The following is a 13,828-nucleotide window of genomic DNA, read 5'->3' on the forward strand; positions in this document are numbered from 1 at the left end:
GTTATGTTCTTTTATTCCATTACAGAAAATCCTTTTGTTGCTCTAAATAAGATCACACTAAAATATTGTACAAATTGAAGTGATATAAAATTCAATATAAAAGAATCATATATCAAATATATCAAAACTACCACAGAATTATAAAATAATGAGCTATTATTTATTGTGACATCATTGCAATTCTGAACTGCAGTTTTTAATCATATTTTTTATTTATTTAATTTAAAAAAGATGCTCTCCACCTCAGATTACTAGTAGTGGCTTGTCCCTGTACATCATACTTTTCCTTTAACAATAGAGTTGTGCCAGTTGTCTAATCTAACACCTTTCAGGGGAAAAGTTTTGAATTGAAATAACACTACTTCCGGTTTGCATCAGAAGTTCGTATATTGTTAATCAGGGCCTCCTGCCCTAAGGTTTCCATACCTGATCTCATCTTTCATCTAACTCCATTCTCAAAATTAAGGAAAGACAGATGGATAGACGACTGGGAATTTATAAGTCTACAATTTTTCAAATTGCAGCCCAATAAATGAAATGCAAAGATTTGAATAGAAGTTTGTCAAGTATGCATTCTTTCATCAATATTCTTCAATGTATACATAAAAATATTATTAAAGAAACAAAACATGAAGTAAATACAGACATTAAAATAAATGAAAATACAAACTATTAGGTTTGCAGATAAGAAAAAAAATGGCAACAGAAAAGGATTACAGATTGCTAAACTTTTTAAAGATTGCTAAACTTTTTAAATATGAATCTGCAAAAATATGAAAGGAAAACAAATTCTAGTATCTTGTAATAATCAAGTCAATATAAATCTAAATTGCAAAACATTACAAGTCAGAAGCTACAATATTTGGAAAACTTAACTGAAGACAGTGGAGAAGGACTAAAAACATATGTAAATAAGAATAGCTGTCGCAAAAACTAAATTTTCAAATATATCTAACTTTTGAGGCAAACTAAATGTTACAATAAGAAACAAAAAATGTATTTGAAGCATTAGACTCTACAGAACTGAAACTTGGATTTTAGGAAAGATGATAAAAATCAAACGTTTGGAATATGATGCTGGAGATACATTATGAAAATAAAATGGACAGAGAAAAAAGAAATGAAGACATACTAAGAAACCTTGATAAAGAACAATATATACAGGGTGTGCCAGAAACAACTGATGATTTTTAAAATAAAACCTACTTCGAAGGATGGCATAAATATTTATTTTATTGCTTTGCACACTTTTTTTAAAATGGAGAATGAATGTGTATCATTGTTATTTCATGAAAATAACATTTTGTATATGGCTACCATGTCCTGCAAATTAAAAATAGTCAGGTGTTTCTGGCATATCCTGTATTTACCACAAGAGATAAATTGGTCATACATTAAAACAACAACCTAAAGAATACTGGAAGAAAGAGATGAGTCAAGACCAAGAAACAGATCAAAAAAGAAAATTTATTAAAACAGATAAAAATGAGTGAATAAAAGAAAATAGAAAATGAAAGCACAAGACAAACAGAAATGGCAAAGACTGTTCACAGCTATCAATCTAAGAACTGATTCCACTAATTTAATTATTATAATTGTTGTTAAAGTGCTGATAAATATGTGATATGCATTCCATATTTCATGTCTTTATAATTAGATGAAGACTGAAGAACAATAACTGCAAGCTATTATGAAACAGTTTTAAAAAAACTGCTTGCAGCTCTAAAAGAAAAATGACCTGGAAAAACTCAATCATGAAAATGTACCAGATCACTCTGCAAGATCTACCAGCATGAATGCAGATGAGAGATTTTACCACACCCTCCCTATAATCCAGATCTAACACCATTGGACTTTTTTTTTATCCCAAAATTAAAAAAAAAAAAATTAAGGCATTTCCTGGCAGTCAATAGATCAAGTAAAAAGTTTTGTAGTGCAGTGGCTAAAAATCAGAGCACCAATTTCTAACGGAAGGGCTTAGAGAGATTTAGAACACATTCAAAAAGAATTATCATGGTATTCTTGAAACTGCGCCAGTAATTGTTTAGTAATTCAAACACAAACCATTTATTGTATTCATTCAGACACTTGGCAAATTTCATCATTAAATTTTATTTAGTTGATACATGTTCATCTTATTTGTACACGTTTCGGGCAGTTCATATGAAATAACTAGATATGTAAATTACAGTATTATTATAAAAAAATCAATTCAAAAGTGATGATTAATGTATAAAGTTTTTAGAAGGCCAAAGGTTTGGATAACAACAAGTTGAATGTGCAAAGGAATTTTATGGTTTTAACTTTCAATGATCTGTAATCTAAAGGTATGTTTTAAAAAAACATATGTTTTATATTGTTGTAACTTGTGAACTTCTATTTTAGTTGGCTGAGGAGGGGCACATACTGCCCAAAACGTGTACAAATAAGATGAACACGTATCAACTAAATAAAATTTAATGATGAAATTTGCCAAGTGTGTGAATGAATACAATAAATAATTTGTGTTCAAATTACTAAAGAATTTATCAGTTTTCTAAATTGGCACCTACTGTAAACAAGTATCTTGTAGGTTTTGTATTACCTAGTATTTTGTAAGAAAAAAGCACCTTGCAGTTTGAACAACTGTTTCATCTCACAATACACACTTGGTCCTCTTTATACAGCTTTTTGCTGTAACAGCCTTCTGGTTTTATAGCTCAGTTTTGATTTATGGCCTGAAAAGTTTCAATATAGAAGAAAAAAAAAAAACAGTACAGGTATTTACTGATACAGGCACAATGTGCATCTACCACACCACAATTATCAAAGTTCAGTAAATAAGCAGCCATTTACTGATATAAATAATTACTTTGCTAAATTTAATGTATCAGTAAATGGCTGCTTATTTTGGTAATAAAATAAATAAAGAATAAAATGAAATATGGTATAAATAATTACTTTGTTAAATTTACTGTACCATATTTCATTTTATTACCAAAAAAAAAAAACAAATATTTTTATTTATTATTTATGTTGAAATCAACTGAGAAAGTATGTGTTGAACTACAGAACGCTAAATTGTTACACAGAATGTCTGATAAGGCACAACTCAAATACCTCAAACCACTTGAGATCTATTTAATACTTTTATTTAATTTTATTTGTCTGCTTAAAAGAATTTGATGAAGTTAATAAAAAGGCATATAATCTTATAGATAGCATATACTAAAACAATACTTACTTCTGCTGATTTATCTATATGCGTAACAACTTCATATTTTAATTGTGTAAAAACCGAATCCAACATTTTAACATCTTGATCAGATCCAAATCTCGTTTCCTTTATTCCATGGAAATCAAAATTATTTACAATTAAACATTTTCCATGTGGAAAGGATCGCATCTTATAACACTGTAAAATTTTAAAATAAGTTCAATTATATGCCATACATAGAATGATGATAATATTTTTATATTGAAAAATTTATCATAAAGTATTATTCTCAGACACATTTCGCATTCTAGATTATGCATTATTACCAAGGATAATCTTTGAATAATATATGTATACTGTAGCTTTTTTTTTAAATACAGTATTTTATAAAAATAAACAAAAATTGTTCATTTAATGTTAAATTACCTCATTGTCCTCAATCCAATTAGTGGCTGGTGTGACTTTTTCAATTCTTTGAGCAGGCTGTTCTCTTCTTGAGCCACCATCTTGTTAAATCAAAACAACAAAAATAAGTTAATAGAAGTTATCAAAAATTCTGTAAGATTTAAAAGATTAATGATTATTTTAAATGAATACTTATGGGTTGGATAACTGAAATTGAACCAAATTACAATCATAAAAATATTATTTTTTTACTTTGAAATTCTTTTCAAAATTTAATTTAATGAATAAGCATTAATGTTCTAAAATTATTATTAAAAGACTCACCCCATACACACAAATATTTTTAGTATGATCATGTTCTCATTTATAAATATGAACTTTAATTATAGTATTCCAAAATAATGCTCTCTATCCAATTCTTCAATTCGAATTTTAATTATTGAATGATGAGGTAGAAGAATTCAATTTTAAGCTAGGCTATAGAATCAGAACCAATTTTCTTCAATGTAAATAAATTGGAAATAAGGATTCTCAATCAAGAACTATATCATAGAAAATAAATCTCTGCATTATACCACAATCATGTAAATAAATAAAATTACATGTCCTGACTGACTGACTTATTCATCATCGTGCAAAGCAAACCGCTGAACCTAAAGAGGTGAAATTTGGTACACAGAGTATGTCATGAAAATGCATACTAAGAAGGGATTTTTTGAAATTCTCCCATGGGGAAGAGGAAGAGAATTAAGGCTTAAAAAGTTTTAGCCCCAAAAGGCAGTACTACAAACATGGTGTACAAAGAGGTACTGGGGTAACTGAAACTATTTTTCAGTAAATATTTATACTTTAGGAATTTTCAGATAATGTCTTTTTTTTTTTTGAAACATAAAAAAAAAATTGAACTCTGATTTATCGTATCTCAGAATCCCATAATATTTGAAACTTGAATTTAGGTGGATTAGCAGTCCATAGTTTGAAACAAACAAAAATCAGTAATTTTACCAAATTAGTAACTACTAATGATTGAGAATCTTAGTGAAGTACCGAAGGAGGGTTATTTCTATCAAATTGCAAAATCCGCATGGGAAAAGCCACAGATAACAGCATAAAAGATAAATGCAGGAACCTTGAGTCTGAACTTCAAATTACAGTCAGCATTACAGTATGCTCTACATTTGGGAATTCAACCAACTGCAAATCAAAAATATTGAAGGACAAAATTTTCAGAAAAATTAAAAAAAAAAAAAAAAAAAAAACACTTAAAATATTTAAAATACAAGAAAATTTAAGTTTTATTCTACATATTTCACTTTCAGATCATTAAACAAAAGCAATCAGTAAATGTTGAAGGAAAAAACTGATGCTTTATTGCTGACATACTGTTTAATTAAGCCTACAATGACTTTGTCTACACTGAACAGGTAACACTTTTTTCATTATACTGTATTGTTTAGGGAATAACAATAACCATTTATGTAACATATACAGTAGAGACTTGTAAATCGGAATCCCGGTAATCAGAATCGCCGGTAATCGGCACGATTTTCAGTCGGACTGTGTCGTGCTGAATCGAACGTTTTTGATACTAAATTTACTTCTAAAGTATAATTTTCATGTTTTTATATTCTTCAATATATTTATTTTGTTTGTACAAAATGCAGAAATAATTTTTAACGATACGATAGCCTCGATTATTATTATAAAAATTTTTGTTAGGCTTAAAATCGACGAAAATTCAACACTAAGCGACATGCAACTGAAAAAAATTTGAACATCGGACAGGTTAATATATTTATTCGTACATAATGGGTAATCGGAACAAATCCCTAATCTGAACAACCCCAGTCCCCAATTGATTCCGATTTTCGGTTCGCTACTGTATATTGTATTAGGTATTATAAGTAGTCTAGAGATGATTTGAAGTATACAAGAGGATGTGTACATCTTTATATATGTGTCCCTTAAATGTTTTATGCGGCCACCTCTATCATAGCATGGCATGGCCCTGCTGATGTGAGTAAATTCTCCAATAAAGTAGTATTTTACAAATTTTATATGAATGTCATTAAAATAAAACAATATACTATACCATAGTATTATACTATTTTATATAAAAGACTAGCATTTGAAAATTTTGACATTCATGGGGAATCCCGAGAAAATGGGAGAAATTTGGAGTCCAGGTGTCTTCAAGAACAGTTATTAGATGTTTGGTTTCTATGCATTATCATTCCAGAAAAATAGCAGTCTATTCAAGAAGTTATGAGTGTTGACAGTGAATGTGTTAAAAGTTTCTGTAAAAAATTAATCTCTCAGATTTCAAATTTTGGCTTAGTAGAGAACAAGTGTATAACTATGATGAAAGCAGTCTGTATTGGAAAGCTCTACCAATGAAAACTTTAGCATCTGGTTCAGAAACTTCAACTCTAGGATATAAAATGAGGAAAGAAAGACTGACAATTATGGTTTGTCAAATGAAAATAGAAATCACAAACTTCCATTAATAGTGGTTGGAAAGCTAAGAAACCAAGAGCTCTGAAAAATTTTCATCAAAATTTATTGCCTGTTGATTATTATGCCCAAAAAAGCATGGATGAATCAAGAAATTTTTACAGCCGAGTTTTGAAATGTATCTGTAGTTTAAATGAAATTGTATCTTAAATCTAAAAATTTATCAGAAAAAGCACTTAATTATGAACAATGCCCAGCACATCCAACAAATGATTTAAAGTTGATAAAAATATAAAATGCATCTTTCTTCCTCCCAACACAACCTCTCATTAAGCCAATGAATCAGGAAATGATTGAAAATTTGAAGCATTGCTACCAGAAAATATTTGTTCAACATTTTATTTCTTGTGATATGGGTAGAAATTTTGGAAACAATACATTACTAAACATGCAATTTTCAACAATGACAAAGCATAGAATAACGTTCCAAATGAAATACTGTCTTGAAGTTGGAAACAAAATTTGGCCATCAGATGCACTTAAAATAGAAGTAACAGTGATGAAAACAAACAATTGCTAGATGATGTTTCTTGACCACTTTTCAAATAGAACAGGGCGATATAAATGACTGCCTAAATGTGGATAGCTAAGATTTGGGATATGAAATATTGATCAATAATGAAATAATAAAATGAGTAACAAACAAGGACATAAAGCAAGGACACAACAATGCAAATAAAGATAATGACGACAAAGACGATATATCTAATTCTTGACATTTCAATTGCAAAGAAGTTGAGGATATGTTACCAAAATGTATTGAATGGTATGAACAGAAAAATGATTCAGAAATTCTGAACTTAAATCACAATGCAGCATGTCCACAACTTAGCAACCACAAAGGGATGTGAAAAAATAGTTAAATAAATAAAACTTTTTAAATGTAATACGTACACGCACATAAAAACAAAATAATAATTTTTTAACATTATGGCAAGATTTAATGTATGTAAGGTTATTTTTGTAAGTTATATTCTTAGCTTTGATAAAATGTTTCCTAAAGTTTTTGTAAAAAATAGATTAAAAGTTACATATTGTGTTAATTAAAACTATAAAAGTATTTCAAAAATGTGTTTTAATTATTGTTCGTAGAATTTTCTATAATTTGTCAATTTTCGTAATTCATCACCCCCTGGTCAGACGTGACGAATAGAGAGTTTCTATTGTAATTGAATAATTAATTTAATTAGGCAAATTAAAATTCAAAAATTCTAATAATTATATTTATTTTTGTTTTTTATATCATATAAAGTTATAAATTTCAAATAGTAAATCTTTAAAATATTTATAATTTATAGAAAAAAAAAAAACATTTTATTAACCTATTTTAGATGAATCTCTCTCATAGTCTTCTCTCTGATTTGTATTTTCTTCATTTTCTGATAAAACATCAAAAGCTTGCTTATGATTTGTTTGTCTCAAAATAGCAAGGAATTTATTAAAAGCTGTTGGACCTCGAGTGCAAAGATCATTTAGTAACTTTCTGTTTCTTTCTCTATTACTGTTTTCTGTCTGAAAAAAATTAACATAAATTTAAATTAATGTAATTGATATACAGTAGCATAAGAAACTTAGAATCAAGACTCAAATTTTTATTTAAAAACTGCATTATTTCCATTTTATCACCAACAGATAATAACAAAACTGGCAGGTTGCCACTACCTACAATTACAATTTATTTATTGTGTTAATATTAATTGCTAAAGAAATTCATTGCAATATCACAAAGTGCTCAGCAAAACAGACATAAACATACAAGTAACATCTTATCCTTGCCAAGAAATTATTTATTTCAAAAACAAATGTTTTCAGCCTGATTTATAGGCCATCATCAGGTTGTGAACGAAATTGGAACTAAAGCATTCCAAAAATAGAATACAAAATTCAAAAATTAAATAACCAATGGAATAACACAAAACAAAATTAAAACAAAGTTTTTGGAATGCTTTAGTTCCAATTTCATTTACAACCTGATGATGACCTATAAATCAGGCTGAAAACGTTTGTTTTTGAAATAAATATTTTCTCGGCAAGGATAAGGTGTTATTTGTATGTTTATGAAATTCATTGCTGTTTATTTCTACTATTAAAATTTTTTGTTTTGCAATTCATTTGTAACTATGGAAACAATCGGATCTAGGAGAAGACTGCATAGTAATTCAAGAGACTGATCTCAATAAAAGTTAGAGAATGTCAGAAGTTTAACAATAGTTATGATTTTCAATTAGATTATATTTCTCCATTTAGTCATTAAGTTCAGAAACAGAGGTTGTAAGAAATTATTTATTGGACAAAAACATACATATAATCCCCTTAAGATATTCCAGTCTTCAAAAATAAACTCTGCATTGACTTAATATTAATATTGAAATACAGTAATTAAAAGCAAATTAAGAGAAATTTAACTTAATGTAACAAAGTTTCATTATAAAAACAACTTTGTGAATGCAGTGTGCAAGTTTAGTTAAATGGCATTGCTGTCAATGAAAACTTTTTTACTTTAAAAACATTACGTTAGTGAAGTTCGTTAACTTACATTTTCACTAAAATTTGATTTTATTTTTTAAACTTTTATTTGAAGTATCATTTTTGTTAATTGCTTGAGTTACAGTTAACAGATTTTATTGTATTAACAATGTTCTTTTGCAAAATAAAATTGAATGATATATTAGCTTATGCAGGAGAAACAAAATGGAGTTTAATTGAAGAAGCTGAATTTGATGCAAAACATTTGTGTGTGGTCTGAAAACTGTTCAAAAAAATATGTCAAAGTTGAAGGTTTTGTGTTCACAGTTTTTTTAATGTAGTATCATCCAAAGAAATTGTGAGGACTTATTAAGTACTGTTATATTATTTTATAAATATTAAAAAAATTGGATAAAATTGCTGCTCTGAATTAGGAGAGAAACCCCTCTAAATTTTAGACCCCTTTAAACATCCAAAAAAAGTCAACGCAACGTTATGTCTAATTGTCACCCTGGGCAAGATATTTGCCGCAGATTTTATGCTTGTTAAACATATGATAGACTTAATGGAGTGCAAAGCATGACTCCAATCACAGCCCAGTAGTTGTCAGTGCAATGGAACTTCTTGTATTTTATGAGCTTTTAGCAGTTTTGAGTAAAGTAAAAAAACAGTTGATTTTTAGAACTGTTTTGAGAAACAGCCTTTGATTTTTCACTTTTAAATTTTACCCTATTTTTGATTCTCCGAAATTCCAACAAAGACCCATTTCGAGAGGGCCATATCTCACAAAAAGTTACTCATAGGGATCTCACACATTGACCAAAAAACACTCTTTTGAATCACGGCAAATTCCACCAAATACCCACTCTGCAGAAGAATTTTTTTCCTACGTGTATACTGACTACCGTACATCTCAACAACTATTGTTTGCACCACCTAATTTTACAATGATTAGAGATATTAAAGAATTGGTCAAACATAATGCATATATAAATTATATGCATTATGTTTGACCAATGCATATCCTTGATTAATAAAATCTTAAAAAATATCCATAATGTTAAATTAGGAATAAACCAAACAAATGTAAATAAAAGGAAAAAAACAGGGACTGTTTATAAAATTAATTGTAATTGCTAAAATCCGAAGATTTACATAGGGAAAACAGGCCGGACTTCAGAAGCACGTATAAAAGAATATGAAGCGGCCATACGGTTAAAATATGACAGTTCTCCTTGGTTTACCCACATAAAAAATAGCAATTGTCAAATAGATAAGAATAATATTAAAATTTTATGAGGAAAAAAATGTATACAAATGCAAATTTAAAGAGCATGTTGAGATAACAAAACATAATAGTAATACACTAACAAACATATCAAATGGCATGCAAATAGACCAACAAATGGCACAAACGGAAGGCTCAATAGTAAGATGGAATGAAGCAGATATACTGAAACAAATACACTCCCCGTCCTTGGCAAGAACGGCCGAAAAATTAGAAATCTATAAAAGCAAACTTAAATGGAATTGCATCAATGCAAGAGATGCCGAAGGACTTCCTTCCGCATGGAAGTTTGCAGTTGTAAACTTCAAATAAGAGCAGTAGCTTTATCAATATGTATTGTTAAATGAAAAACTCTGTACAGCTTATTAAGCAGTGTTAACATTTAGTGTTATTAATTTGTTTATTAAGGCAGAAGTATTATTATTTTGTATACACTATTTGTTTGTTATATATTATTATTTTATTTTTAATTTTAGCAGCATTTTTATTAATTTTTTGATATTTCAGAAAAGTTATTGTGCTGTTAGTTACATATTGGTTAGCCGTTATATTTTTTGTATTTTGAACTTGTTGTTCTATTTTTTGTAATGTTCTATTTTACCTGATGATGATCCATTGATTGGATTGAAAACGTTTGTGTTAAGAATAAATATCTCTCAGCGAGTGATCAGGTGCTGGTTTAGTTTTTGTTGTTAAATACCTTTAGAAAGTTGTTTACCGGAATTTTGGCAGATCGGTTGAATCAATGGATAATAGAATTTAATGTTATTTCCCAGTTTCAAAGAGCATTCGTTAGAGGAAGAGGGACTATGTACAACATCTTTATACTTAATGGTTTAATACAGTATGTTTTGTCAAGAAAAAGACGTAAAATCTATTCGATATTTGTGGATTTGGAAAAGGCTTTCGATAGAATCAATTTAAATATTTTATGGAAAAAGTTACATTTGTTAGGAGTTTCAACTCCATTCATTAAGCTACTAAAAAATTTATTTTATAACACAAGATATCATGTGAGAGGCAATCTGGCAAATACTAAAGGTGTCATTTCCGGTAGTGGGTTGCCTCAGGGGGAACCTTTAAGCCCCCTGTTGTTTATATTATTTATTAACGATTTACCACAACTGTTTTCTACCTTTGAAACTTCGGAATTTGCTCTTGGAGAATCTGTTGATCTGCATTGCTTAATGTACGCTGATGATGTAGTTCTGCTAGCAGATTCAAAAACGGGTTTGCAACGAAAACTTTCTCTGCTAGTTAATTATGCTAAAAGAAATGATCTTACAGTTAACTTACAAAAAACGAAGGGAATAGTTTTTCGCAACGGAGGCAGACTACTTAAATCTGATAAGATATTTGTGAATAACACTGAAATTAGTTTTGTGCCATATTTTAGGTATCTAGGAATACATTTTTCTTCGTCAGGTGCGTATAATCATCATTTCGATTTAATAGCCAAAGACATACAGAATAAGACAGGCTATATGCTTACTCTACAAAAACGAATGAAGCTAAGTTCTATAAATAGTATCTTTAAACTTTTTGATGCCTTTATTGGTTCTAAGATGACTTATTTATTCTCGGTCTGGGGATTGGAGTTTGTCTAAACTGGAAAAAGTATAGATGAAATATTTTAAGAGACTTTTTAAAATAGAGCGTTCAGCTTCAAGCTCTGCAGTTCGTCTTGAATTGGGAAGACCTCCATTGGAATTGAAATTTGTCAAAACTATTCTTCTGTTTTGGTCAAAAGTTATGGAGTTACCCTCATATGACTTGCGCCAAATTACTTATAATGTTTTGCTAACAACAGTTAAACCTGATAAGAAAAGTTGGCCTGTTTCAGTTAAGAATATTTTTGATAGCTTGGGCTACTCCTTTTTGTTTTCAACACAATCAGCTTCATTGTTGAGAACTCACTTAAATGATATAATTCAAACTAAGTCAGACCAACTGTGGAATCAGGATATATCGTCTACTTCAGCTAAACGAGTTAACTTGTTCGAAATGCGCCAGGGTTGGTGTACAAAAAACTACTTAAACTGTGAAACTAGTTTTTCCACGAAAAGCCTTATTATGCAACTTAGACTTAATAGATTTCGGATTATGTTAAAGGGTTATCGGATAAATATATCAAGAGAGAAGTCTTGTAGTTATTGTGGTAGTAAAGAGGAAGAAAACCTTTCAATACATTTGTTTGGATCTTGTCAAGTGATATATCAACTAAAGTGTTTTGTACTAGGAGAAGATTTCAAGTATAATCATTTGAAAAATGACGACATGTCAAAATTTACTTTATTTAAGATTTTCTCCTCCTTCTCTAAATCTTTACAATTTTTGTGATAATTTACTTTTTTATGTATATTTAATAACATTATGTAACTAATTTGTTCCTCCATTGTAAGAATTAATTTAAATCAATAAATCAATCAATCAATTATTCTAATTGCAAATTTACAACCAAATAACATAAAATAACAAGTTATGCATAAAATATACAACTAGAAGTTGAATTTTTACTATTTTAATTATACCAATGCGAAATTATGGTAATCGTTTTCCATATCAAACTTGTATCAACAATCATTGTTTAAATTCATAATGGACTTTTATAACTTTTATACAAAGTTAAAGGAAAGGGTAAGTTGGCAAGTTTGCATTCATATAATCTTGACATATGATTTTATCAAAAATACAGCAAATATTAAGATCAAATCAGATTAACGGAATAGTACAGGTACCAAATATAATAAGAAAACGAAAGTATTGTCTTTGATTTCCACTTTTGGTTAAAGTGTACCTAGATAACCCCTATGGCGACACTTCCAGAATCTCGATAGCATTTGCTATTAAAAATGCAAATTTTTAATTTTCGTGGGCCCAAGGACACACGTTCTAACCTAACCTATTCTAATAAATTACCAAATTATTGGTAATTTATTAGAGAATAGAATAGGTTAGGTTAGAACGTGTTCCCTGATTCCAGCAAACTAAAGAAAAGAATAATTTGGTAATTTATTACAATAGGTTAGGGGTTAATATTACCTTAGGTAGCCAAGATGACAGCTCGTCTCAGATTCCAGCAAGGAAACAGTGGGATGCACGTTCTAACCTAACCTAACCTATTCTAATAAATTACCATATTAGCAACAAAATTATTAGAATAGGTTAAGTTAGAACGTGCGTCCCACTCTTTTCTTTCTTCTGTTCCCTTGAATCAGAGACGAGCCGCCATTTTGGAACCATAGGTGACATTAACCAGGAAATATATTGTTATTAAGAATGAAATCTTATAAATACATTAAACTGTAATTGTCTTACTCTTATATCCTCTATCATTATGAGGGTGAATACTTTGTTTCCTAATAACAACGGTGAAATCTTATCAAAGTCTATCAACTCTATTAACTTATTTAAATTTCGTTTGATTCTATTTCTCTCCAGAATATCCATTTTAAATTTTATCCTAACAATAAAATTATGACTTGATAGAAAACAAGGCACTTAAATAACGTTAAACCTCAACCGTTCGCGGGAGATATATTCGCGGGAGTCACTACACTGTTGCCAACTCATTAATAATAGAAAATCACGTAAATCTATATATATAATCGAGACGAGTTGATAATAATAATAATAATAATCAGCGCAGAGCCCAAACGGTTAGGAGTTGAAAGTTGAAATTTGGTACACAGTTAGGGTATGTTAAGAAAACGCACACTAAGAAGAGATTTTTCGAAATTCTTCCCCACGGGGGAGGGGGACAGGATTAGGTCTTAACACTTCCATCAACAATGGAAGTGTTAAGTATCAATAGAAGTGTTAAGTAACAATGGAGAACAAGAGAAAGCGACGTGCAAGATTCACGGGCTCTGGAAGAAAAAAAGAAAAAGAGTAATATGTTAGAACACATTCCGATTTTCAAATTTAAACAGATTAGTTCGGTTTTTCTCGACTTTTCT

General features: G+C 29.3%; 1 protein-coding gene across 1 annotated transcript in view; it reads right to left on the minus strand.

Annotated features, from left to right (window-relative positions):
* Positions 1-13,361, minus strand: part of LOC136969433 (caspase-3-like) — a 28,890-nt gene extending 15,529 nt beyond the window's left edge. Inside the window, exons 1-4 of the mRNA XM_067263584.1 lie at positions 13,188-13,361; positions 7,438-7,627; positions 3,623-3,702; positions 3,224-3,394 (exon numbers count right to left, since the gene is read on the minus strand). Coding sequence (XP_067119685.1) covers positions 3,224-3,394; positions 3,623-3,702; positions 7,438-7,627; positions 13,188-13,319 — 573 coding nt within the window. The 5' untranslated portion in view covers positions 13,320-13,361. The remainder of the gene's footprint in view (positions 1-3,223; positions 3,395-3,622; positions 3,703-7,437; positions 7,628-13,187) is intronic.
* Positions 13,362-13,828: the final 467 nt, after the last annotated feature.

This window comes from Centruroides vittatus, unplaced genomic scaffold, assembly GCF_030686945.1.
Source record: "Centruroides vittatus isolate TY-2023 unplaced genomic scaffold, ASM3068694v2 contig_1787, whole genome shotgun sequence".
In the NCBI taxonomy this organism is placed as follows: domain Eukaryota; kingdom Metazoa; phylum Arthropoda; class Arachnida; order Scorpiones; family Buthidae; genus Centruroides; species Centruroides vittatus.